A 22,895-nucleotide genomic window follows, 5' to 3' on the forward strand; every position below is an offset into this window, starting at 1 on the left:
AATGGGTTTCTGAGTGTCAATATAACCCCGCCAAGCTTGATCCCCTGCCAGAGCGGGACAGGCACCCCCCAAATTGTGGCACAATGCAAGTCAGGCTCCGCTCTCATTGTCTGCTGGTGGTTGTGAAGCTATACAGGCACACCGGGGGTTGTGTACAACACACACACAAAACACACCAGCAACACCCCCCCCTACACACACCCACACACCCCATAGCCACAAATCTCCCTGTACTTACTGCAAAGCAAGCTTTACTGGGGAGGATCTGTCCGAGCTGTGCAGGACTGGGTTTTTCCTAGCGCAGGAAGGTGGTGCTGAATGGACAGCGCTCCGGTCTGCCGGCGCCTGGCTCCAAACGCTCCTGACGGCGAAGCGGGGAGTGGAGTGCTGAGAGCAGCGCGCGCGCGCGCAGATACACACACAAATAGGAGGGTAGCGGCTTCCATGTGGAATCTGGCACCACCTGCTGTTTCAGTGCGTGGCCACAAGTGCTGCAGAAAAAAGTTCACTGGAGTCATGGGGCAGCCGGGAAAGCGCTTACCCACCGGCGCCACCTGGAGCCTGCTCAGGGAATGCAAGGGGAGTTTTCAGGTACAAGCAGGAGCAGCGATTCCAGCTTGTGCTCTGATGCTGCGCGGCGGTACCTAAGCCCGGAAACTGCCGTTTGTGCAACTGTGATTTAAGGTACACCAACAATAAAGAGTTTTCCTAGACGGGGCTAAATCCTGCAGTCCTCACTCCAGACTTAATTAGGGGAAACCTCTATTGGCTCCAATTAGTAAATCTTGAGTGAAGGTTGCAGGATTTTGCCCCCTAAAGAAACAAGAAGGGGACTGGCTGCCTCATGGAGTTAGTGCTGGGATACAACGCCTCTCACTTCTTAGTGCTTGGATCAAATCCAGTCAGGGCTGGTACTGAGTGAAAGTTATAACTACCCCCTGGCCTCTTGGTTGCCCTTTTGTGAAATGAGATGATGGAAGGTCTCATTCAGCTTCCAGAGGACAAGTTCCTATATTCCATAACCATCACCTCATTTAGTACTAACAGACACAAAGGCTAAGAACTGACTGAGCTCAGACACTTAACTCTAACTACCTACATTTCAATTACACCCGTAACCATAATATTTAGATGATAAGAAGTGGCCTTTGTAGGGTAGGGCTAAAACACTTTGCTTAGGAGTAGAGAGTAACATGGGGCAATCTAACCCTGTTACTGGAGGTGCCCTAGCTGATTGATTATAAATATAAAACTTTGCCTCTAGGGCTCTCAATTTGGCATCTTTTACAAGTACTAAATTTACTTCTAAAAGGTGTGACCTGTTTGTGTAGAGAAGGCCTTTTGGAGCCCAGTTGTGACAATGCTGTTAAGTGATACCTTGGCACAGGCAAGACAAAGTCTTTCATTACAGTTCTGTGAGTTCATTCCAAGTGCTAAATATGGCTGTTGAGTGCAAGAAGCCGGGAGGGAGAAATTATTATAGACAAGGCTGTTAGCACTAGCTAGCATTAAGGTGCCCACACTTCCCATTATAAGAGACTGTTTTGAGTAGCTTATAACTTTACCAAACTTTAACTGTTTTGGCTGAAACTTTCCATGCAGGCTGTCTGCCTAAGGCTGAATATTTTTTTTTACTGTATTCTATTTTATTTTTATTTGGGTTTCTGAGAAACATGCTAGGAAAAATACATTATTTTGCCCATGATGAAAAAATCTGGTCTCCTTTACTTCAAACAGTTGCTTTGGAGCAGGGACTTGACATTTGACAGGGGGTGACCTTCATGTCCAAACTCTGCCTTTTGCTGTCCCTGAAAAAAATCACCCAAATATGGCAAAAATAAGTTTTCGAAAAATCATAATTCACACATTTTCTGTTGACTCTTCTTGGATTTTAGCCGCTAAATTCCTGGAGGATTCCATCCACGCTGGGCATGTCAAACTCAGGGCTGAGCAGGACTTTCCTTGCAAGTATAGCTCTGGGGTACTGCAAGGCTTGCTGGGTCCAGACACCTCAACTGAGAGTAGGGAGCCTGTCTCACCTGTGCTATCAATGTGCTCAGCTGGGCCCAGGGCTGACTGATCTGAATCAGAGAACACAAGAGCCAGAACTGTTGGGAAGATGGCACGGGTAGATTGGAACAGGGAGACTGAGACTGGCAGCTGAGGGGGAAAGGGAAATTGGGGCTGGCTGGGCAAGGACACTTGGACTGGGAGCCAGGGAAGGAAATATGGAGGGAAACTGGGAGCCAGTAGGTGGGGAAAGACTGAGATCAGACGAAGAGCTTTGGGGAGATTGGGACGGGCTGGACAAGGAGACTGAGACTGGGAACCAGTAAAGCAGGGGAAAGGAGATGAGTGGGGCTCTGATGGGGAACCAGAATGCAGGGGAAGAACTGGGATTGGCTAGACTAAGAGATTGGGACAAGCAGCTGGGGGGAAGGGGTAGAGGGGCACAAACCCTGAGACTGGGTGAGGAGCCTGGAGAAGGAGATTGGGATAGTGAGCCAGTAGGGTCAGGGAACAGGGGCCAGGAGGGGTCCAACTGGAGGCCAACAGAGAGAGACAAATTGGATGAAAAGCCAGGAGGGGACAAATGGGACTGGCTGGTCAACGAGACTAGGACAAAGAATTGAGGGCTGGTTGGGCAATTGGGAAGGAGTCTGGGACTGGAAAGCTGTGGGGAGATGGAGGTTGAGATAGAGAGTATGCAGGGGAGAGACTAAGACTTGCTGAGCAAGGAGGTGCAGACTAGGATGAGTAGTCTAAGGAGTGAAGACTGGGGCCAGCTAGGTGAAGAGACTGGGACTGGGATGAGGAGTCAGGTGTGGTGAAGAGAGAGGATTGGAACAGGGACCAGGTTGGAGGGGAGTGGGCAAAAAGGGAATGCTTGGGAGGAAAGGAGAGAAGATTGATGCCCACTACAGCACTCTGCTTTCCAGACCCTGAAATGAAATCCAGATTCCTGAGTCTCACTATTCTTCTGCTGTTAGCAAATATCTGTGCAACCCAGTGGCAATGTCCCATTTGCATCTAGTTCTGGTCCACACAGAGGATGACAACCTACTACTACTATCAGCTACTCCATTAGCTCAAGAGTCAGAAGTCTATGCGGTGTATCTAAAGGTTCCAAACCTGCTGATGGCCCATGTGGCAGTCAATAAGATGCCACATGATGGAATTTCTGTTTTTCTCAGTTTGCTTTTAGTAAAAAAACAAAACAAAACAAAACAGGAAATTATGCACATGTAACCCTACATTAAAAGAACACTATTAAAGTTGCAAAGTCAAGCACTCATAAATCAGGGTCTACCAAATTCATGGCTGTGAAAATTGCATCATGGACTGTGAAATCTGGTCTCTAGCCAGCCAGCTGTGGAGGCAGAGTGGAGAGTGGCAGCTGGTGCCCAGGCGCCCAGCTCGGAAGGCAGCGCCACCCACCAGCAGCAGGGGAGAAGTAAGGGTGGCAATGACGTGACCTAATCGGCTTGCAACCCCCTTTTGGGTCCAGACCCCTATTTTGAATAACGCTGAGGAGAAATCACATGTTCTTTTGTGTTGGTCACGGCCTAAATAGCAAATGTTGTGGCTGTGTAACACATCTGCGAAATATGCTATTTATGCCGTGACCAACCTGCAAAAATTGTGTGATTTCTTAGCAATTTAAGTGGACCCCTACTCCTCAGTTAGGAAATGTCAGAGTTAGGTTGTCTGTGCAGTTTAGCTCCTTTGTGCAGTTTTAAATACATGATCGTATCTTTTTTCCCACAGGATGCCCACCTAATTCAGTGCACAAGATGGACCTGCTTGGGGATGAATCAGGGTTATGTAGTGAAGGAGACTGGGGTCTGTGAGACCCTTCCATTTGTTGCAGAAGTTGGAAGGTGCATAGTGAATAAGGCAGATTGCAGGAAGAGAAAAGACAGTGTAATAAGTAAAGCAAGTTGAATGCTTCCCTGGAGAATTGGATTCTATTCCTGTCTGTGCCACAGTGTTCCTATGTGAATTTAGTTAAGTCATTTAAATCAAACGTCTCAGAGGTGGTCACTAACTGTATTTCCTTCATTTCCTTATGACTTTGGCACTGATGTGCAGAAGTATTGAGAACTCACAGCTGCAGCTGAAGTCTGTGTGGGAGTTGTGCTTCAAACACATGAAGTGCTATATAATGCTCTAAGTATTTTGAAAAATCAGGTCCGACGGTGTCTCAAATTAGACACCCAAAATAGTGAATACTTTTTACCTTAATCTCTCTGCACCTCAGGGCCCCATCTGTAAAATGAGGATAATAATACCTCCTCCTCTCACAGGCATTTTGTGAAGATAAACTGTTTGTGAAGCACTCAGATACTATAATGACAAGTACCACTGACAAGCCCATGAGAACGTTAATAATTTTGTCTTCAGAACATGGTTTAAATAGTGTGTATGAACAAGGCATGGGGCAAAAGGAAAAAGTTTCTCATGCTGAGAGATTATGCCCCTTTTTTGACCAAGTAATAAAAGTTATACTTTTAAAAAAATTAATTGGCCATTTCTTTTCCTTAATTTTGAATTCATGTTAAATCCTGAATATTTTGCATATCTGGGCCTTATCCAAAGCCCACTGAAATTTTTCTCCAGACATATAAGAAGATACTTTATATCTCATTATATTATTAAAGATACTTAGTGTAATTATCTGCTGCTGAGTACACACTGGAATTATACAGCTCCTCTACCAGCCAGATGACTATGTCACTCCAGGTACTCAAGTGAATGGTTATGAAACAATGTAATCACTTTGTGCCAACTTTTGTGCACTTCTTCTATGAGAAGCAATTCCTTAAAAATGGCATCCTGGCTTTCCATGTTTAGTGTGTGTCAGTGATTTCCAGCTAAGAGTACTATGAAGTAAACGGATGTTTTTCTAACTTCCAGGCTTGCAAATTCACCCTGTGATCTCAAAGTCAGACCTCTCTTTCACATATATCAGCATAGGTGCTGGAACTCAGGGTATGGCAGAACCCCCTGGCTTGAAGCGGTTTCCATCATATACAGGGTTTATAGTTTGGTTCAATGGCTCTCAGCACCCCCACTATATAAAGCGTTCCAGCACCACTGTATATCAACACCAGTAAAGATCCTGCAAGCCAAATTATGTGCTCAGTGACACCTATGCAGCCCCACTTCCTTCAAATGATGTCATTAGTGACATTTGTGCAAATCTATGCCTTTCAAATTGTGCCTTCAGCACCACCTCCACAAACCCATCGAGACTGTGCTTGTGCTATGAAGAATGCAGGTACAAAAATGGGACCTGCTTACTCAGCATATTGACTCTATATATTCAGACATATTTTAGTATTAAAATATTTTTCCTGATTGTTACTCCCATTACCCCTTCAGGGCCAACACAGATAAAGGGCAGCACACTGTACTCCACTCCTTCTTGTGCATTTACCAATAATATTGTTTATTAAATTCCATGAAGTTATACCTTGCAATATCATAGGTAACTGACTGGAATTAAATAAATAAATATGTTGAGGATACATGGGACAGAATAGAACCCCCCATTCTGCCTTAGCTCTCCAGGACTGACAGGTGTAAAAACATCTTTGACACTAAAAATAAGCAGGTATGGTTGTGAATATACACAGGGAATGCATCTAATGAAATTCCACAGTGCCATCATCTGAAAAGTGTGGCAACCTGATAAAGGGAAATTGCAGAATTTCCTCCACAAGACAGAGGAAATCCCTGTGGCTATTTTAGAAAGTGTAAAAGCCTCATTTTCATTTGAAAATGTTTCTTTGAAAATCGCCAACTCTGATCTTCACAAATAGATATGAAATAGCAGTAATAAACTTATAAAACTGGGTGATTCGTATAAAATTGACATTTTAAAGCTGTCAGCAAAATCCAAAGAGAGAGACACCATTAAGCCAGTGTATGGGAAAGCAAACTGAAAACAACAAAGCAAACAGTAACTTACAGATTTTACTACAGAGTGAATAGGTCTAACATTTCTACCCACACAAAGCAGATCAATGACTGGCAATAAGAGAAAGAAGCAATATGATCAACAGGAAATGCCATGGGTACACCAAGACAATCCTTCTGTCAACAGAAAATGTGCCCCTTTTTATTCCTTTAATAAGAGACCCAGAGTCTATTGTTTTCTATTTCCAGCTAAACAAATCAGAATAGAATTATTGCTTTCATTACCAGTTAACAGTAAGGCCTAAGATTTGTAACTAGGTCTCAGATGTAGCATTTCACTAGATTTTTAATTTCTGCAACTTGTCAACAAGTGTGCGATAGCCTACAAAATAGCTGAACTTCTACACAATTTAAGAGTCCCAAGATATAAATCATTCTACTCTCAATCTTCTTCTTATAAAATTACTATCTCCATCTTCCCCCATGGTCTATGATATATTAATATTTAAGCACATTTTCTCTTTCATTAAATATATTTCATGCACAAATGCATTTTCTTCACAGTTGTGCACACTACTTTATGTAGCAACATTATTTCCATCAAATATATATTGGAAATCTGGGAGCCCAAGAGACCAAGAGGAAGAGTTTGGAGGTGTGTGGACAGGCATCAGGAATTACTGAGAGAGAAAGGAAAAACCACTGTAGCACTTTGAGAGCTGAAGAACCACAGTTCTGCATGCCAAGGATAGTATTTGAAAATGTAGAGCAACTTCAGACAAGCCAGAACATGACAGTTCATAGGGGAAAATGAGACTATTCTGCTGAATTATTAGTTTTGCTTCTAAATCATCCACACAGAATAATTTTGAAAGGGATTCAGGAGGCTAACTTCTGGTGGCAGAATAGGCCAAATGTGTCCCTTCCCTATTCTGATTCCACTGAAGTCAACAGATTTATGCCAGGGATGAAACTGGCCCTCTATCTGAAATAAGTGGTAATTCAGTATGTAAGCAAAATAATAATCCCAGAATAGTTGAATATTTCTGCTAAAATGATCTCATTGACCACAGGTGTTGTAGATGGAAAAAGCTTCGCTGAAAGATTGTTCTACTGCACATTTCCCAGTGTTTTGTCCAGTCTAGTGTAACCGTTTCCAAGTAATGGGGCTTCTACCATTTTCCTCGGGAACTTATTCCACAGCCTACTTGGTTTTATCGTCAGGAAGATTTACCTTGTAATAGTTTCAGGGATACCACTAGTTTAAATGCAGTGTAACAAGTAAAGTAAAAAAGTAAATTATACATGTTTTTAAGTAAGGCTTATCTAGTGGTAGTCCCAACTATGGAGCATTTCATCCAGCATGCAAAATTACAGCAACAGTGCTGACTTCTTGTCACACACATAATGACGCCAAGGAAAAACACAAAGCAGAAATAAAAGCCATTTTAAATGTTCATTTATTATTAACTTTAAAAAACAGATGACAACATTCTGGAGGAGAAGCAGCATTTCTCAGTGCTTTGATGAACCTTTGAGCAACAGTTCTGTTCTTGTAATCGCTCTCCATTATTTGTCTGTACAACAATGCCAAATGTGCAGTAATTTCCACACTTTCATAATTAAAATAATTTATTCTCATCATGAACGCCAATAACATGCACAAACCAGCCACGTTCATAATCAACCTAGCAACATCCACAATTGAGCAAAGCCACTTATCTTACTCAGACACACTTAGAGCAATACCACAGAGCATCTCACTGACATGCCACATACACTGTGGAAGAAGCAAAAGGATCCAGTTCTAAGAAGTGCTGAAATCAATGGGAGGTGAAAGCACTCAGAATTTCTCGGGCCTCAGGAGGCACTAGGCATAATAATTCCCTTTTCCTCAGAGGTCTCCTTATCTTTTGCCACTGTCAAACGAAAATGTAAACACATGTATTGATTTTTACAGCCTACAATGGCAATAGTAAAATTGTCATACATGCATTGTCTTCATCAGATCTAATCTCCATGGCACTGTCACCAGCTGATTAGTGATTGCTTGTGAATACTTACGGAAAAATCTCACTAGGTTTAATGCTCTTCCAGAGATTTTTCTCTTTTCCCCAGAATATAAGCTTCCATTTAAAAACAGTTTCATTTGCTATTATGGTTTGGTGCAAAACCTATTCTGCTCAACAAATCAAGGCAATGTTGTCTTGGTTACTGTGCAACCAGTATCCTATCATCATAGTTACATAAATACTTAGGCAATTACAATACTAGCCAAAATACAAACTTTGCTTATGTCATTGCAAATATATTTATAATACCCTTAAATAGTTGGATCCTGTTTTCTTTCATACCTACAGGACCTACTGTACCCATACACAAAACATTACATACACTGCTAAATAAGCTTTAAGCCACCTCCCAAAGGAGCAACAATCGCCTGCTAAACTAGAGGTCATACAAAATGTAGCGGAAGCCTTGAGGATATGCTTAAAAGTTAAAACAGGGAGTTGCCTACTGGAGGTTTCCCTAAATGCACGGTTCACTGTATATTAATGTTCAGTGTAGCTGAAGATCACCTTGCTATTCTGGTCAAGCTCCGCCTAACATCGCAAGCTGTGCTCACAGCCCTAAAGTCTGCTCAAAATCCCAAAACAGCTGAATGCTTCTGCTGAAATAATCAACAAACAGCTAACAATGTTAATTTTTAATTAACATCATTATGGCTAAGTATTAATATCCTAACTGGGTTTCAGGCTGTAAAATCATGTATGGAGGTGCGGAGGAATCCTGCTGACTGACCCTTGTAGGAAGAACAGACATGTACACAGTCGTGAGCTGGAGCTGGTTTGCACCGGTTCACTAGAACCGGCTGTTAAATTTAGAAGCCCTTTTAGAACCCGTTGTCCCGCGAGGGACAATGGGTTCTAAAAGGGCTTCTAAATTTAACAGGCCAAAAGTGGTGCCTTAGGCACCGACTCCATGGGTGCTCCAGCCCTGGAGCACCCAAAGGAGAAATTTGGTGGGTGCAGAGCACCCACCGGCAGCTCCCCCCCCACCCCCAGCTCACCTCCGTTCCACCTCCGCCCCTGAACGCGCTGCCCTGCCCTGCTTCTCCGCCCCCATCAGGCTTCCCACGAATCAGCTGTTCGCACAGGAAGCCGGGGCGGGCTGAGAAGCAGGCTGCGGCTTCCCGTTCAGGCCCAGGGAAGCGGAGGTGAACTGGGGTGGGGGGGTGCGAGGAGGGCCGCCCACGCCGCAGCAGGTAACCCAGGGTGGGGGGCGCGCAGGGGAACCTTTTGATGTGATCAGTGGGGGAGCAGCCACTCACCCTGCCCCCCACCTAGCTACGTTCCCCTGCCCCGAGGAGCCAGAGGGACCTGCCAGATGCTTCTTGGGAGCTGCCCCCGGTAAGCACCTCTGGGACTCCCCACCTTGCCCCCTGGCAGGTGCCTCTGGCTCTTAGGGGCGGGGTGGGCACCCTCTATGGTGGCTTATGACACCCTTCTGCCCGGTTCTGGGGGCAGTCAGGGGACGGGGTTGGATGAGGCAGGGGTCTTGGGGGGGGTCGTCAAGGAATGCAGGGGGGAGGGGCTGGATGGAGCAGGAGTCCCAGGGGGCAGGGGTGGGCAACGACCCCCTCGTGGGGTGAGGAGGGAACCCGTTGTTAAGATTTTGGCCGCTCATCACTGAATGTACCATTAACTTCACTCAGGAATGCAAAAGACTGATTCACTGCTCTGTAACTATCGTAATCACTTGCACTACTGTAAATTGAATGCAAAGGGGTACCTGCTCAGACCAACCCCTGAATTATACCACCTTAAGACAAATTACTAACTTTTACAAAGCATCAGGCTTCTAGATACACAAATATGGATAATCACCCATTGTGACATTGCACTCTATATGATTTTATAAAAATATACTAATGAGTGTGAATATAATGTAACCGGGATATGCTTCATGCTAAAGGTCTCTTGTAAGGTATCATTACAAAGTTTATAATCTACTGAATGTGTTCGTCCTATTTGTATGAATGCATCATTCTTGTATCTGAAACTAGAAATATAAACTATAACTCTGAGGGCCTATTGTAATTATGCAAAGTGTGGGCCATTAATGGTGGTTTGGAATCTTGATGGCTCCCATTAACCAGGACAATTGACTGTAAGTGGCTCTGTTTTACTTGTAACTCTTCCTGTATACCTGTGTGCTGGCAAATGGGTAATGAAGTCTTAGTGACATGTGATCATGTCACCTGAACTGGAATCTGTCTTTAACCTGGTGTTTTTCCATTGAGAAGGAGGGGTGGGAACCCAGAGAGGGACAAAGGATTCCCGCCTTATGCAAAAGATATATAAGTGGGTGGAACAGAACAAAGAGGGCGGCCATCATGAAAAATCCCCTCGCTACCACCTGAGCTAGAACAAGGGCTGTACCGGTGAAAGGACTGTGCCCAGACTAGGAAGGCATCCAGGCTGTGAAAGAAACTTATTGAAACATCTCTGAGGGTGAGATTTTATCTGTATTCAGTTTTATTACTGTATTAGACTTAGACTTGCATGTTTTATTTTATTTTGCTTGGTAATTCACTTTGTTCTGTCTGTTACTACTTGGAACCTCTTAAATCCTACTTTCTGAATTTAATAAAAACACTTTTTACTTATTATTTAACACAGAGTATATATTAATACCTGGGGGCGGGGGGAGGGGGAAAACAGCTGTGCAAACCTCTCTATCAGCATTATAGAGGGCGGACAATTTATGAGTTTACCCTGTGTAAGCTTTATACAGGGTAAAACTGATTTGTTTGGGGTTTGGACCCCATTGGGAGTTGGACATGTGAGTGTTAAAGACAGGAACACTTCTTAAGTTGCTTTCAGTTAAGTCTGCAGCTTTGGGGCACATGGTTCAGACCCTGGGTCTGAGTTGGAGCAGACTGGCGTGTCTGGCTCAGCAAGACAGGGTGCTGGAGTCTCAAGCTGGCAGGGAAAGCAGGGGCAGTAGTCTTGGTACATCAGTTGGCAGTCCCAAGGGGCTTTCTGTGATCCAACCCATCACACCCATAATTTCATATATTGCCCTGCATTGAGCACATGCCCATCTAGATTTCTTATTAAAAAGTCAAAGTAATTTATTTGTAGTTTGAAAAGAAAACTGAAAAATACTATTCCTACCCAGAAACAAGATGAAATGGCATTTGCTTCTCTTTTCTGGGGTAACTGTTAAGGGATATAAAGGGAGGGTCATTTGATTAATGAACTCTGATGCATATGATCTGATGCGCTGAGGTTTCACTGCTTATTCCTTGTTCCTATTAATGAATCAATTTTAAATCATTTATTTCTTGTGGGTGACAACTCTTTTTTCTTGTTGATGATGTCACTTGTCTGGTTCACATAGGAATGTTATTACTCAACACAATACACATTATTTCATCTACAGTTTATGTTTAGCACTTCAAATTAAGAACATAAAATACTATAACTGGAATATTGTTCACTGTGCTTTAGGTGTTTGAGTTGATGTTCATGGTGTGGATTGCACTTTGCTTAGGGTCTACATACTGGAGCTGATTCTTCTTTCAGACCTGTTTTTCAGAAGTTTAACTCCTTTGATTTCAGTAGAATTACCCCTGCTTACATCAGTGTATTTGAAATCAAGCCACTATTGTCAGAAGCCAGACTTCACTACTATTCCAATACTGGGCCCTATTCAGCACTGCCTTGCAATCCCTTTGTGCTAGCCAAGCTAACACAAAGAGGCTGTAGAACAAGTCTAAAGTGCCCCAGAGAATACCCTCAGTGCAAGGGTACTCTACACCCACCTACCACCCTGGCATAAGAGGCATCCTAGAGTGATCTGGGAATGGAATGGAGGCAGGGCACAGGCATGCCAGAGAAAGGAGAGGGATGGATCAGAGATGCGAGAGGCCATGGCCAACCTGAACCCAGGCTATTTAGTGTCCCTGTAAAGAGCCACAGAAGCCACACTAAAACTGGGATATAATACTGGGTGCTAAACTAGCTCACCCCAACAGCCTCTGAATATGGCACATTCAAACTACCTTCCCCCGGTCGCTGCACTGACACCTGTACCAGCAAAAGGCTCAATCTATCTCATTGGGTCTTATTCTCCCCAACCATGCACCCTGTGTAGTCATTTACACATGTGCACAGTGAGTGCAATATGGGGGTAACATATTACCAAATAACAATGGCAGCTATTTACACCCACTTCAGGCAGGTATAAATGACTACACAAAGTGCAAAATAGTGAAGAATCAGGTACATTGTTATGTAGTGTAATTTCTTCCTTTTAAAGTCAATTTAGCACAGCTGTGGAGAGTGAAGTCCATATTTATTATCCAAAGAACATGAATAGCATGGGCATTCTTCCTTCATATTACCAGGCTAATATATTTCTCTCCTCCCCACGAAAGATCAATCATAAAGGTGAAAGAGTGGTTTAATCTCCATGGCCCATTCGGTCTATGCCACGAAGGATGCTAACTGTTAGTAGTAGAAAGAAAAGGAGTACTTGTGGCACCTTAGAGACTAACAAATTTATTTGAGCATAAGCTTTCGTGAGCTACAGCTCACTTCATCGGATGCAGCCACTGAACACATCCGATGAGGTGAGCTGTAGCTCACGAAAGCTTATGCTCAAATAAATTTGTCTTTAAGGTGCCACAAGTACTCCTTTTCTTTTTGCGAACACAGACTAACACGGCTGCTACTCTGAAACCTGTCAGTAGTAGTTTACTCAGAAATAACATCAACTCTAGAGCTCACAATCTGGAATTTACATACATTAAAGAAGCTTCAGACAGCTTTTCATATTGTCAGAACTGCAGAAATAGAATGACCAACCCATAAACAATAAAAAAAAAATTCTGACCCTACATATCTATTAAGCAAATAGAGAGACAAGATGGGTGAGGTAATATCTTTTATTGGACCAACTTCTGTTGGTGAGAGAGGAAAGCTTTCAAGCTCTGTGTAAGCTCAGATGCTTGCCTCTCTCACCAACAGAAGTTGGTCCAATAAAAGGTATTACCTCACCAACCCCGTTTCTCTAATATCCTGGTATCGACACAGCTACATCACCACTGCGTATTAAGCAAATATCAAGGGACTTACAAACTTTTACTCTTCCTGAAAAAATGATCATGTGCTTATCTGAATATTTTTCTTTCCCCAAGCTGAAACGTCAACTATTTTGAGTAACATTAAAATATTATTCTACAACACATCACTGTTCAAAATGAGAACTTTAACGCAAGAGTACTCATTCAAAAAGGTACAGCCTAGTTATTTACTTGCAGTTTATCATTAGGAAAACTGAGCTTAAACCCTCCCAAGTGTTTTGCTGCTTGATGACACAACCACTAGCATGTTATTAAAGCTCAATGCTGCTGAAATTTTAGTCATTATATCTGCAAATGCTGAGACATTTTGAAATGAAAATTTGTTCTTTCATAAGAATAAGAAAGGTCTAAGAATGACAGATAAATATTTTATCTATAGAGAGGAAATACACACACAGAAAAAAGAAAAGGAGGACTTGTGGCACCTAAGAGACTAACAAATTTATTTGAGCATAAGCTTTCGTGAAAGCTTATGCTCAAATAAATTTGTTAGTCTCTAAGGTGCCACAAGTCCTCCTTTTCTTTTTGTGGATACAGACTAACACGGCTGCTACTCTGAAACCTGTCAACACACAGAAAAATTATTTTTGCGATCTCCTTAAAAAGGTTTCAACAATCAATCAAAACTCCAAATTTAAGGTTCTATAACACAAGAAAATCACCTCATGTTACTATTAAGGGCACCCAGATAAACAATACATTTTGATTATGAAACTATCATTATGTGCCTGATGATGAATGATGAGGCAGAGAGGATTCACCTGGATTCTTATTTGAAATAATTACTGAGATTCATGTATCAATGGATGAATGAACAGAAGGGTGATTGTATGTTGTTTTAATATAATAAAATAAAAAATATTTAAATCAATAGAATGAAAGTGGTTCATTCATTTTAGACAGAGATATCTTGTATGAAATTTTATTTTACTAAACACAAGTTTGTTAACAATTCTGACAAGCTGCTGATTATACAACATATATATTCATAATATAATTAACATAAAATATTACTATTCTTTTGAATGCAAACCATCACACTATAATATTAATTAAAAAGCCTTCAAAAATTAACAATGACTAAGTGATGTATTATGCTTAATAAGGATTTCTACAAAACAATACTCTGTAACTGAAAAGTTTAATTGAACCCATATTAAAATGTAGCTCTCAAGCGAAAATGCTAGACAGACAAACTATATAGACTCTGATCCAACGCTCATTGAAATCATTTTCAGTCTTTTCATTAATGTCAGATGGGTGTTAGATCAGATCTAAAATGAACACTAATTCAATGCAACACTTGAAACTGAATCTTCGTTTACTTCTTTGCTACACCCATCCAAAGATGGACTCATTCTAAAGAAAAAAAGATGACAAAACTGAAGCAATTTCTTTTAATATAAAAATACATGCAACAGTTAGATTAGTTATATAGTACATGACAAAGGCTAAAGGCTTTATTCAGATTCCTTTAATTTACACTTGAGAATTCTAAAAATGCTACAGTTCAATAAAAAGACTTATCACATACATATTCGCAAAAAGAAAAGGAGTACTTGTGGCACCTTAGAGACTAACCAATTTATTTGAGCATAAGCTTTCGTGAGCTACAGCTCACTTCATCGGATGCATCACGAAAGCTTATGCTCAAATAAATTGGTTAGTCTCTAAGGTGCCACAAGTACTCATTTTCTTTTTGCAAATACAGACTAACACGGCTGCTACTCTGAAACACATACATATTGGTTCTGATCCCTAGCCCCATTAAGTCTCATCTGCAATGCTACAGCAGTATAAAGCAGATTTAAGTATGGTTTAAGTGGCCTGCTGATGTCTCCCCAGGTATTAAAATCCTTCAGTGCTATATCACCAGCATAGCTATCCCTATACTTCACTCTTTCACAGCCCGCAAACTAGGGGTTGTCTTTGGGGAAACATAGCATGGTCGGAATGCTGCTGTGCTCCTGTAATCATTGGCTAGTGGAATGGCCCCCTGAAGCTATTACAGACAGATGCAAATTGGAACAACTCTGAGGCTGCTCAAAGTTACAGCACAATCAAACTGACCTCTGGGCATTGCCGGGATTAAGAATGGATTATTAGAGGGGTGTAATGATATGGACCAAGTCATTGTGCACCCCCTCCAATCAGATCCTGCACTACACAGAGCTAGATCAGACCAACGGTCTAGTCCATTGTGTTTAGAATTAAATCTATTTAACTGATGGCCCGAACATTATGACTAAAACAAACATACATCTTCATATGACACTGCACTTATGTTATTCAGAATACTGATACCACATACTATGGAATTTGAGAATGTTTAACTTTTATATTTATATACCAAGTAACTCCTTGAAGAGACATCTCATATTAATTTAGTGAGCCTAAATATGTAAAACAAAATAATTCCAAACTGTATACAATTCTGGCCTCTGCACTTCAATTATCTATTTACAAATATGTGCTTCAGCAGATCTTTAAAAGTACAATGACCCATATTTATTAAAACATGTTATAGCTAACTCTTTATTGGTGCACTAAAGGAGAAAAAGCTCAATGAAACCTTTCCCATGCTCCTGCACAGGGGCATCTATAAACAGCATCAAAGAGCTGGAAGGCTGCAAGCACTGCCAGCAAACTAGAAGTCCCAGAGAGGGTTTGAGCAAAATGGGTCACAGCCATTGTCTCACACACACACTGGAAGAAATGAACCAGGCCGTAAAAGGTATAGCAAGAGTTGCTTCCCAGTCTTTCAGAGGTATAAAGCACTGCTGCTGACGGTGGCTGATGCTCGTACTCCTCTTCCCAAGCATGGTTTAGACCCTTAAAAGCCATATTTGAGCTTTATATTAAATGACTAAGGTATTTTATAAAAATATCATGCTTTTGTATCTTTTAACAATATCTTTATGCATATATTTTGATTTTACTAAAAACTTATTTTGCCATTTGAACTTGTTTGGCGTTTAACTGACTACTTACTCTGTCCATGCATGAAGCCTCATTCTGTGAGCTTTGGTTCACATCACTGCCTGTGGAAGAATACAATGTGTAGGCACAGTGACATCATTTTCATTTGTACTGTATCTGATTTTGATTGCTAGTTTTCCACTGAAGAAATATGTAGCATTAAAACTGCAACAGACTTTCATCTTCCAATAAAACTATCCACAGAGATAATAAAATGCAAGATTAATTTGCTAGTTGTATTTATCTAGTTTAAAAAATTGTAAAGCACAACTGAAGTTGATTCAGAGTTGATATTTTAATGTATTTTTGCTATTTGTTTAATGAAAAATTTAGATCAATAGGAGACTTATCACCTTGAGGCAATACTGTGCAAAATCTGCTAGTTAAAAAGGAGGTGTTAGGGTTAAGGAATTTCAGCTAAATATGGCTTAATGAGAATCACAATTAAAGCTTAAGAAAAATGAGTTGCAATTAGGACTGAGGATAGCATAAAGTTTGTTTCAGTGGATGCAAATTAAACCTAAAGATAAATGATGTTATCTAACCCCAGATGATAAAAGAGACAAGCAACTGAAAACACAGTTGAGAAGTAAACAGCCCATGTCCATTCATTCCTGAAATAAACACAAGCCTCTTGGGAAAGCTCATAGAACCACCCCCTTAACAAACGGAAGACTCAACTAGCAGCCATAATTTTAAAAGGCTCTAAGTCCTAACAAGCGAATTTCTCTGGTTTGTTGCCAGACCTTGAGAGAATTGCTTTGGATCTTTCTCTAACATATGACTGCCTCCCGAAGCTCTACTACATGCTCAATTTCTCCTTCTCCCTGGTTATGTAAGACATCTTTTTTTAAAAAATTAAACTAGGGAAGTTATTTTTCTTGCATAAATGCCAAATCCTTCGGCCCAAATAAGGGCTGTGCAAATGAACCCCCACAATGATTCAGGGGTGCAAGGAGGGCCAAGGAAAAGCTATGTATGGGGTCCAAAGCTTTCACATGCTGAGGAGCACTGCTTTACATTGGCTTCAACAGCAAGTCTACAGAAGAGGATTGTGGAGAGGTCACAGACATGGCCAGTGGAACAACAATAAATATATTCCAGCCAAACCCCCTCTCACAGAAAGGGAATGCAAAAGCCTGAAAAAAGGATTCTATGCCTGACCTCTGTCAAACTCCCATATTCAATGCCCACTTACATGTGTTTGCAAAGAGGAGAGACAGTGGGCATAAGTCAAATACAATCCTACCGTTGTATATTTATTGTATACATTCCATTCATGCACACAAGTGAGCAGACACAACAAGTCTTACCACATAAATGGTAAGGCAGCATTTTATATTGAGTACAGTCTTATGGAAGCATTTTGGAACCAGGTATGTGTAAAATTCATACAGGTAAAATATACAAAGGTTTACTAACAAAAGTCACTAACAGTGGCTTACAACTATTTTAGTATATACCCTGTCCTCCCAGCATGAGAAAAACTTCTATTAATACTAATGTGAGCTAAGCAGACACCGAGAGAACATGCCACTTTTAATTTAACTGATAATATTTAATGGATTGGTAAATTCTCTTTCCTAAAACTAATCAAATTGCCAAGCCAGAAATTCCAATTTTGTTTGTAAGCATATACTGTATTACCTTAAATTGTAGTAGCAGCTACAACAACTCTAACTGCAGTTGCATCTATTCCGTGTGTCAGCTTTAATTCCTGTGTCATTTTCCACTAATGAAATAGCTGTGGTCAGGCCACAACTTGAGGATTAATTTTGTTAGTTATGTTAAATTAGGTTACAATTCACATTTGTGGGAACTAATTTATTTATGACTTACATGAAGTCAAACTATTTCCAATTTTATACTGCAGGTGAAAAAAATTATTCATCTTCAAGTATTTCCCTTAACTAGTACAGGCATTTGTGAACAATAGTTTCATTACAGATTTTACATGGTCAGAAAAATGTCCAGACTCCACTTGCTTTTATGTTCATGTTTTTCATATTCTACAGTGTAGTAAAGAACTACTGCCACCACCCCCTTCCAATTACACACACTTACTACAAGACTCTCAATGGAACCAGAGGGCAGTTCAAATACAGGTAACAATGACCAAGTATGCAATGAAATCCATGAGTTGTGAAAGCATATCACCCAAAAGTAACTTAATAGACCCCAAATCTGGAGCTCTTAAGTCAATGCATATGTATTAAGAACCTATTTGTATTCGCTAATGTAATGTTATTGGTTCATTACCTACCTTCAGTATTAAACTGACTGCAAGTCAACAATCTGCCTCTAAACTTTTCATTTTCTTCAAGCATTTTTGAAATTACTTTCAACACTCCATGAAAGACTTCAGACTAAAAATAAAGGAAGAACATTCTCAATGAACAGTGTCAAAAAGTTTGTTTTAAAAATCTCCTCTTAAATAGGATTTTGAATTGTCCAGCACCGAACATTCAAGGGTAGTCAATCTGCTTTGTTTGCAACTCTAGTAATTGACTAGATGTCTGAACATAAACCACATTTATTTTACAAGTCTAAAATCAGTGTTTGGATTATTCCTCCATATTTTTCATTCACCTTCTTCCCTGGATCTCTCATTACCCAGCACCTGTGATCCTGTCCTTCCAGAGGAGGAGAACTGGATGTGACTCCCTCTGGGGCCATTAAAGTCTCTTCAGGGTCAGCCAGAAGGGGAATACATGAGAGAGATGCAAGATGATCCTTTTCCCCAGGGGTCAAGCACATTCCCTTCCAGTCCCTTGCCTGCAGTGCAATTTAGACCTGGCACTCAGATTCCAGCATGGCAATGACCTGACCTATTCTGATATATCAATATTAATTACTTTTATGTTATCTACTGACCTTTTCAGTTGAAAAACGTAAAAATTCCCTCTGTAACTGGCACACTTCAAACTGCCATCATAAATACCAAAACTGAAGCACTAGCAAATTCAGATATGCTAGGAGATTACAGGATTTACATTGCTATAACATGCTAAAGTTATAGTGATATCTGGACCATCCACTGTGAAACTAGTCTAAATCTAATAATTTCTTCTTCATTAAGCTTCAGTGCTAAAGTGTAAAATACATTCCTTGTTCTTCTTGCAGACTATTTAATGAACTAGAAGAGACATTGTAGCAAGTGTTAGCTGCACCTCTGAAGTCAGTTGTTTTCTCCTTGTTTTAAATCATGTATCGATGACATGACTGTATTATATTATACCTGGGTACTTGTATCTCACATATGGTAAATCTCATGAGTTACCATTGTAAAAAATGTCTTTTTAACTTCAAGCATTGGGTGAACTATTCAACAGTACCAGAAATACATTTGTGACACAGAATGGAATTTTGTATTTCTATTAATATTAATAGCCAAATGTTGCTCTCACTTATCTATTCCCTAAGCAACCCCATTACCTAAAATATATAAGTAGGGACAGAATTTGGCCTTTATGGGCTTAATCCAGCAAGGTGTGGTGCATTCTGACCCTGACCCATCAAAGCATTGCTGGGTCAGTCATTTAAATCAAAGGAACTACTGGTGTTCAAGTTACGCACATGCTGAAGTGCTTTGCTGGACTGGGGCCAGAATTCTCAGATCTTGCAGATTCAAACTCTAAAGGGGTGAAGATAATACTATTTTTCATTCCTGCAAGTGAAACTTTCTATAACATCCTTTTGCATCTCTCACACACACTCTTTCTTACACACACACACACACATACAGTGCAAGCAGGAGTTTATCTTCTAAAATGCTAACACTTTCGTTCACTTTAGTCCCATATTTTATACCTTTTCCTTTTTCTGTTTTGTTACTTTATTAACAACTTTAGAAGTGAAAGGGAATCCAAACTTATCAGCCTGATTCATTTGAAGACCACCTACAAGAAAAATTAAAATTAAAGAGCTTGAATGTATCCAACTAGTGGGGATTCTCCATCCTTCCATGTTAAACAGTATTCATTTCGAGCACTGGCAGACTGTGAGATATCAGACTTTCATATCACATAATTCTGATTATCACCTTGTTTTTTCTTCCGTTACAATTATTAGTGTCTGATATCTCAAACTGCTTAAATCAGAGATTAATACTCTATAACAATTGAAAGTGTAGGCATTAGGCATTCAGGTGACATACCATTGGATTCTAGTTCTCATTTTTTTTGATAGTATCCACTAAAATCCTGTTTGAGCTAGAGTGAAGATGGTAATCAGTACTGTGATACTGAAGTCTGATATCTCGCTTGCTCCTAGTACTAAAACTATTTTGGCAGACCAGTACTAATATATTCAATGAAGATTTCACCTTTGTACTCAACCTAATTTGAGCTTTCTCACAAATTCTATTAACTGCTCTTACTGTTGATAAGTGATAGCAAATAATAACTATATAATAAACTAGTAAAACTGTTGTCTTTATTTCTGAAATACAAAATAATGGATAATCTGGATCTATCATCCTTAAAGGTTTTTAAAAAATGTTTACAAGGACATTGTAAAACTTCCTAGGGTTAACAGTTCTGTAAAATTAAGAAACAGCCTCCCAGTTTTCCCCAGAATCTCCTTCAAGGCCCAAGCTCTTATCTTGAGAGCTGAGACAAGTTCTCAATTTTCATTCCATTTTATTTTGTGCAGCAAAACTGATCTTTTTAGCAACACATCAGGAAAAGTTTCTGAAAGTGAAAAACTACCTTCTTTTTTTTTTTTAAAAGCAAATAAAGGGACATCTATCCCCATCTCATTTGGGCCCAGACACAAAGAAAAAGAACACTGAGACATGCATGGACGTGAGCTTGAGTATTCCAAAGGCACTACTCCATCTGGGGTCTACCAAGCAAGGTCAGAGAGGATCCAGGAGCTGAAGACAGATCACACCAACTCCTAGGGGTGGATGTCAGTGACTCTGGTTCCCGTTCTACTGGGTGAGGAATGTGGAAGGCTGAACAGCGAGAGGACAAAGCTGCCTTCACCCCTGACTGGGGGAGGGAGCTTCGCCATTCACCAGTGTACCGGGTCTGGAGCAAAAGTGCTTTGGGCGTTTGTCACTTTCCATTGACCTGCCAAGGAAGTTATTCTCCCTCCCACCCCACAGCACCAAGTTTTGTTGCTCCTGGCGCAGGGTGAGGGTCCCTTCGTGTGTTGTGTGGAAGGGCGGTTACCAGCCATGCAACGGGGTGGGGGATGCCGGCACCTCCTGGCTCAGCCAAAGAGCCCGACGTGAGGAGGCGATTAGCCTCCTCGCCACGTAACTAAGAGAGAGGGCTCGAGTCAGCCCCTGCGGCTGGGCCCCTAGGGGACGTCCCACTGGGGCAGCGCCCACTGGGCACCTGCGCTCAGCCCATCCCTTCTCCAGGGTGGCGCGTACCGTATCTCTGGCTGCCGGGCGCCTGCACGCTGCCGGCGGCTCTGCTCTGTGTGCAGCGCAGCCCCGGCCCGCTCTCCCGGAGACTGGGGGCTCCCCCGGCCTGGCCACCCCGGCTCGGTCCCTGGGTGGCAGCACACGACCCAGCTCCCTTGGGACCGGTGCTAGGCGGGACCGGGAACCAGGGGCTTCCGCGACCTTCCCTAGGAGCGGCAGCCGCCTCGCCCCGCAGCCCCACACAAGCCGCCCCCTGCCTCCGGCTCAGACCGGAAGTAGAGGACATCTCTCGATCTCCGACACCGGAAGCAGCGGCCTTCTCCTCACGGCGCCGGCGGGCGCGGGGACCACCGCCATATTGGATCACGGAGCCGCAGCGGTGGGTGCCGAAGCTGTTCACGTAAACTACCCGCATGCGCTCCCGGCCAGGGCGGGGCTTCATCCTTGAGGGATACTGAGGCGGGGGCGCTCGCTCTTCTCACAGGCGACTCGGGGACAGCTCTCGGCCAAACCAACCGCGAAGGGCGTGCGCGAGACCAATAGGGGGAGAGTGACCCGCTTGGAAGAGCTCATTGGGTGTGGGAGGGAGACCTGATTGGGAGAGACCACTGGGATTTGGGGGGGAGAGGCCGCGGGCATTGGGAGGGGGTGACTCGCTTAGAAGAACCCAGTGGGAATTTGGGCGGGGAGGGGTGAGACCACTGGGACTGGTAGAGGTAGTGTCCCATTCGGAGGGGGAAGCGGGACTCCTGGGGAGTCCATTAAAAATGGAGGGATGGGCCCTGGGAAAGCCCATTCACATGGGCGGGGAGAGGCAGGGTGGCATACTGTGCACTTACCTGTGGTTCTGATAGCTGCTTCCTGGGATGAGCCAGGTCTCAGCTCAGTGTCCTGCAGCAGCTGGCAGTAGGACCTGGTGAACTGGAATCTGTACTGTGCTCCTGGGGGGACTGGAGAATCAGCTTATCAGTTGTATACAGGACTCACAATTCCAAGTTCTGTGCTATGGCTTGCAGAGTCACAAGCCAATAAACCATTTTCTTTACTGTACGTGGGTAACAAATTTGTTAGCATGTAATAACAGGTCATTGTTAAATCACGGTGACTAAGGGAAGAATTCAGTACAAGCAGTATTGCAAAACTGCCATGAAAACTTGACAGAGCAGCAACAAAATCTACTCACCCACCTTTGCCATGATGCTGCTGTGGATGGAAAAGCTAGACATAATTTACTCACTTGTCAAAATATCGCCCACCCTGCTAGAATCAGATTCTGCAAGGTTGAATCTGATCCATGTTATTTAAGGCTTTGTTCAAAGTTTATCACCACCTCAAGTCTGATTCTTATGTTACCACCACCTGGAGACATACTGATTTATTTTATGTATATACTTTGATTTAACATGGTATCAACTGACATCTTTTTGCTGTGGGTGCTTTTATAGAATGTTAAAATTCATCAGT

General features: G+C 41.9%; 2 protein-coding genes and 1 long non-coding RNA gene across 16 annotated transcripts in view; 1 reads left to right on the forward strand and 2 right to left on the reverse strand.

Moving 5' to 3' along the window:
• The window catches only part of NSG2 (neuronal vesicle trafficking associated 2), a 42,225-nt gene extending 41,836 nt beyond the window's left edge, over positions 1-389 (reverse strand). Inside the window, exon 1 of the mRNA XM_043521148.1 lies at positions 239-389. The gene's annotated coding sequence lies outside the window, so the exon portion shown is untranslated. The remainder of the gene's footprint in view (positions 1-238) is intronic.
• Positions 252-22,177, reverse strand: C8H5orf47 (chromosome 8 C5orf47 homolog). Of its 4 annotated transcripts, none has more exons than XM_037906354.2 (5): positions 21,438-22,177; positions 19,865-19,953; positions 18,318-18,420; positions 16,067-16,116; positions 252-491 (listed from the first exon to the last, which is right to left on the reverse strand). In XM_037906354.2, the coding sequence occupies exons 1-5, from the start codon at positions 21,871-21,873 to the stop codon at positions 252-254; spliced, it is 918 nt and encodes a 305-aa protein (XP_037762282.1). In that variant the 5' UTR covers positions 21,874-22,177. The 4 variants fall into 4 exon arrangements, with proteins under 4 accessions (XP_037762282.1, XP_037762284.1, XP_037762283.1 ...); XM_037906355.2 differs by lacking the exon at positions 252-491 and adding an exon at positions 13,982-14,434 and having other exon boundaries at positions 21,438-22,076; XM_037906356.2 differs by lacking the exon at positions 16,067-16,116 and having other exon boundaries at positions 257-491; positions 21,438-22,172.
• LOC119566913 overlaps positions 21,724-22,895 on the forward strand; it is a 64,711-nt gene continuing 63,539 nt past the window's right edge. For 9 of the 11 annotated variants that reach the window (XR_005226425.2, XR_005226434.2, XR_005226426.2 and 6 more), the window contains exon 1: positions 21,724-21,810. This is a non-coding gene — a long non-coding RNA (uncharacterized LOC119566913). The remainder of the gene's footprint in view (positions 21,811-22,895) is intronic. The other 2 variants (XR_006283360.1, XR_005226431.2) reach the window with 2 other exon arrangements.

The sequence above is a fragment of the Chelonia mydas genome, chromosome 8 (genome assembly GCF_015237465.2).
Source record: "Chelonia mydas isolate rCheMyd1 chromosome 8, rCheMyd1.pri.v2, whole genome shotgun sequence".
Taxonomy (NCBI): Eukaryota; Metazoa; Chordata; order Testudines; family Cheloniidae; genus Chelonia; species Chelonia mydas.

Excerpts from the sequence above, each read along its gene's own strand:
- C8H5orf47 (XM_037906354.2), bottom strand. The coding sequence starts at position 21,873 with ATGAAGCCCCGCCCTGGCCGGGAGCGCATGCGGGTAGTTTACGTGAAC. Across the intron at positions 19,954-21,437 it reads GCCCGGCAGCCAGAGATACG|GTGGTCTTCAAATGAATCAG; the intron begins GTACGCGCCACC and ends TTTTTCTTGTAG. Across the intron at positions 16,117-18,317 it reads CAGTCAGTTTAATACTGAAG|GCAGTGATGTGAACCAAAGC; the intron begins GTAGGTAATGAA and ends ATTCTTCCACAG.